The following is a 2,764-nucleotide window of genomic DNA, read 5'->3' as shown; positions in this document are numbered from 1 at the left end:
GTCGGAGACCAGCTCGGAGTAGGTCTGCTGCAGGGCAGGAGTGAGTCGACGATACATAGCTCCAGCATAATCGCTGACTTTGATCCTCGGCAGGCTGAGCTTCGGAATCCAGAGCTCTGCCACGTAGGTCTGGCCTGGAAAGTCAAGGCGCTCAACCGGAAACAAAGGACGAATCCGAGTACAGTATGACCCGGAGCAACCCACATCCAGCCAGCCACGAGCTGCAATAGACCTCCAGAGTGTATGTAACTCTGCCTCAACTTGAGGCGACAGACGCACAGTTACAGACCCGGCAAAGGTAGGTGCGAGTGGTAGTGCCGAGAAGTCGGAGGACTCCACCTTCTTCGTCAAGTTATCGGTAGTGTAGAAGAGACTCTCAGCCAGGGACGCTTCACGGACAGTCTGTACACATACATCAGGGATATGGTTGTTGGCATGCTGCTGAAGCGAGCCGTAAACTTGGCGGTCGGTGATCCATGCACCAGAAATGCCTGCACAGAGGATCTGCCAATGATCTATGAGATCCCGACCAATGAGACAATAAGGCGAACGTCGTTACTTGACGGGGCCGAATCAGCCAGTTGCAATGGCAGGAAACGAAAGGTATGGTCAACGTCGGCGAACCATTCTCGGACCGAAATGTCCCATACAGCTACCGATAGTTGGAGAAGAGCGTTGACTCGGATACAACGACCATCAGCTAATTGAACCTTTGCTGGGTTCGGGGCTGAAACCGAGTCGAATGGGAGATGGGACAAAGAGGTCGTCGATACCAAATAGGACGCACTGGCTCCGGTGTCGACGATACCAGTTACAGGAAGAGTGTGAGGACCTTGCGTAAGACGTAGATGCAAGGAAACCTCGGATAGCGGGAGCTGTTGCTGAGCACCGGGAAGTGAGCTGTTAAGACACAGAGCGTCGACAGGGACGCCAGAGCCAGAACAGGGATAAGGCTTGCCAGGAGAGGGCGAGATCAGCGGATTGACCGTCGCGGGAACAGACCGGACCATCTCAGGGGAGGTCGACGAAGGTGAAACAGGGAGCGATGTAGACTCATTAGGGCCGTCGTGGGAGTCGCCTACTGGCTCGCACGGCCGCGGAAGTTTTTTGACTTCGTGTTGGAGTCAGCATCGAACTGTTTGACCCGCGAATAGAGCTTACGATCAGTGAAGCTGTCCGTAGCAGCCGCCTCCCCAGCACCTTTGCTATCAAAAGACAGCAGGGCGTAACGCTGGCCACGACGGGATGTCATAAACTTCACCTCTGAAGCGGAACTCAGCCCTGGAGAGTTCGCTGGAGCCTTTTCAAGCTTCTCAACCCCAGGCCCTGTGATGAAGAGGACATAAGGCTGCTGGCGGGCCCACGACATAACATCACGGAACTCCTTCTTAGCGTCGGAGTTGGTAGAGTCAGTCGTATGCAGTAGCCGGTCACGGATGTCCTTGGAACCGGACTCACGGTCGGGAAGGCGAGCAGGCTTCCTAGCTTCCGAGACAACGGTAATAGACTGACAGATGTCACCGAGAATAGACAATATTGTCACCTCGTTAGCTTCACCATCAAACGGTAACCTCAACTGCCACTCCTTGGAGACACTCTCAGGTTCGAGCATTCTCGCGGTTTGAGCAACCTGTTGCACCAAGTCAGTGTAGATTTCAGATGGAAGGCACCGTAAGACGGAATTTATGAAGTGGACATCATCAGCCGACTGGGGGGTGCTCTTAGACTGATCGTGGCGAACACTCTTCGCTAGAATACGAAGGCGTCGAACATCGGCCACAAACGAGTCGAAAGAAGCAGCCCCACGGAAAGTGAGTTTACCAACCCTTCGTCGAAGTTCGCGTCGGACATTCTCGGGTCGGGAGAACTTGTCCAATAGAACGGTCATCACCCTATGCCAGTCTCCACCGGCTTCGTCCACTGCCGCATTCGCTTCGGCTATCACACCGTCATGGTCAACCAGGGTAGATATGAGCTTCTCGACAAGGTAAACCTCGATGTCGTCGTCTGGAGTGAACTTACCGTTGACAAAAGTAGCGAACCCAGATGCGACCAACAGTTGCTCCACTCGCTTGAAATGAGTAGGCAACAGGAAGGGGTCCTTCAACGCTTTACTGGCAACCGAAAGACGGTTCACATCGGCGATTCTGGTACGTAAGCTCGGCGGCTTCTGCAATGCCGAAGTAAGGGCCGTAACCAGAGTTGAGAGACCATCGTCCGAGGAGGAGGTAGTCGTAGATGTAGGGGGAATGACAGACTCTTTCATGAGCTCTGAGATCCTACAAGTAGCTTGGTCAGCTAACCTAGCTAGTGACTCGATAGCAATCTCAAGTTCTTCCTCCTTGGAATAAAGATCGGCAAGTTCGGCGTCGTTGGTACTCTCGTCGTCATCCAGGTTGAGACGTGTCTGGTTTCTGATTGCGACCAGCTCCTTCATCTTCCGGGTTCTCAAGCCGCGGACCGTTGCTCTGAGCTTGGCGATACTCTCACGATCGGGCGCGTTCTGGATGTCGTCAGCTGTCACCATGTTAGATCCGTAGTTGACAACGCAACCTCAGAGAGGACCGGATTGAAGGAGTCTAATTAATACAACCGAATCGACCATTAGGGTCGACGGTTTCGGATACGCATGCGGATATCTTGGCGAGCGATGATGGCAAAAATATATAAAATGCGAGCAATATATCAATCGTCATATACAATGTCATCATACACAACACCCACAGCTGAAAATTTACACGCGACTTAGGATTGAAAGGCACGA

General features: G+C 53.0%; 1 protein-coding gene across 1 annotated transcript; it reads right to left on the bottom strand.

The window, feature by feature from the left end:
- Positions 1–1,078: 1,078 nt before the first annotated feature.
- On the bottom strand, positions 1,079–2,527 carry Pmar_PMAR029094 (hypothetical protein; the record flags this gene model as incomplete). Its single annotated transcript, XM_002782965.1, has 1 exon — positions 1,079–2,527. One exon carries the CDS (start codon positions 2,525–2,527, stop codon positions 1,079–1,081), a length of 1,449 nt encoding a protein of 482 aa, XP_002783011.1.
- Between the last annotated feature and the right edge of the window lie 237 nt (positions 2,528–2,764).

Source organism: Perkinsus marinus (assembly GCF_000006405.1).
Source record: "Perkinsus marinus ATCC 50983 genomic scaffold scf_1104296937892, whole genome shotgun sequence".
In the NCBI taxonomy this organism is placed as follows: domain Eukaryota; phylum Perkinsozoa; order Perkinsida; family Perkinsidae; genus Perkinsus; species Perkinsus marinus.
The sequence above is the reverse complement of the archived record's forward strand: the minus strand, read 5'-3'. Positions and strand labels throughout refer to the sequence as shown.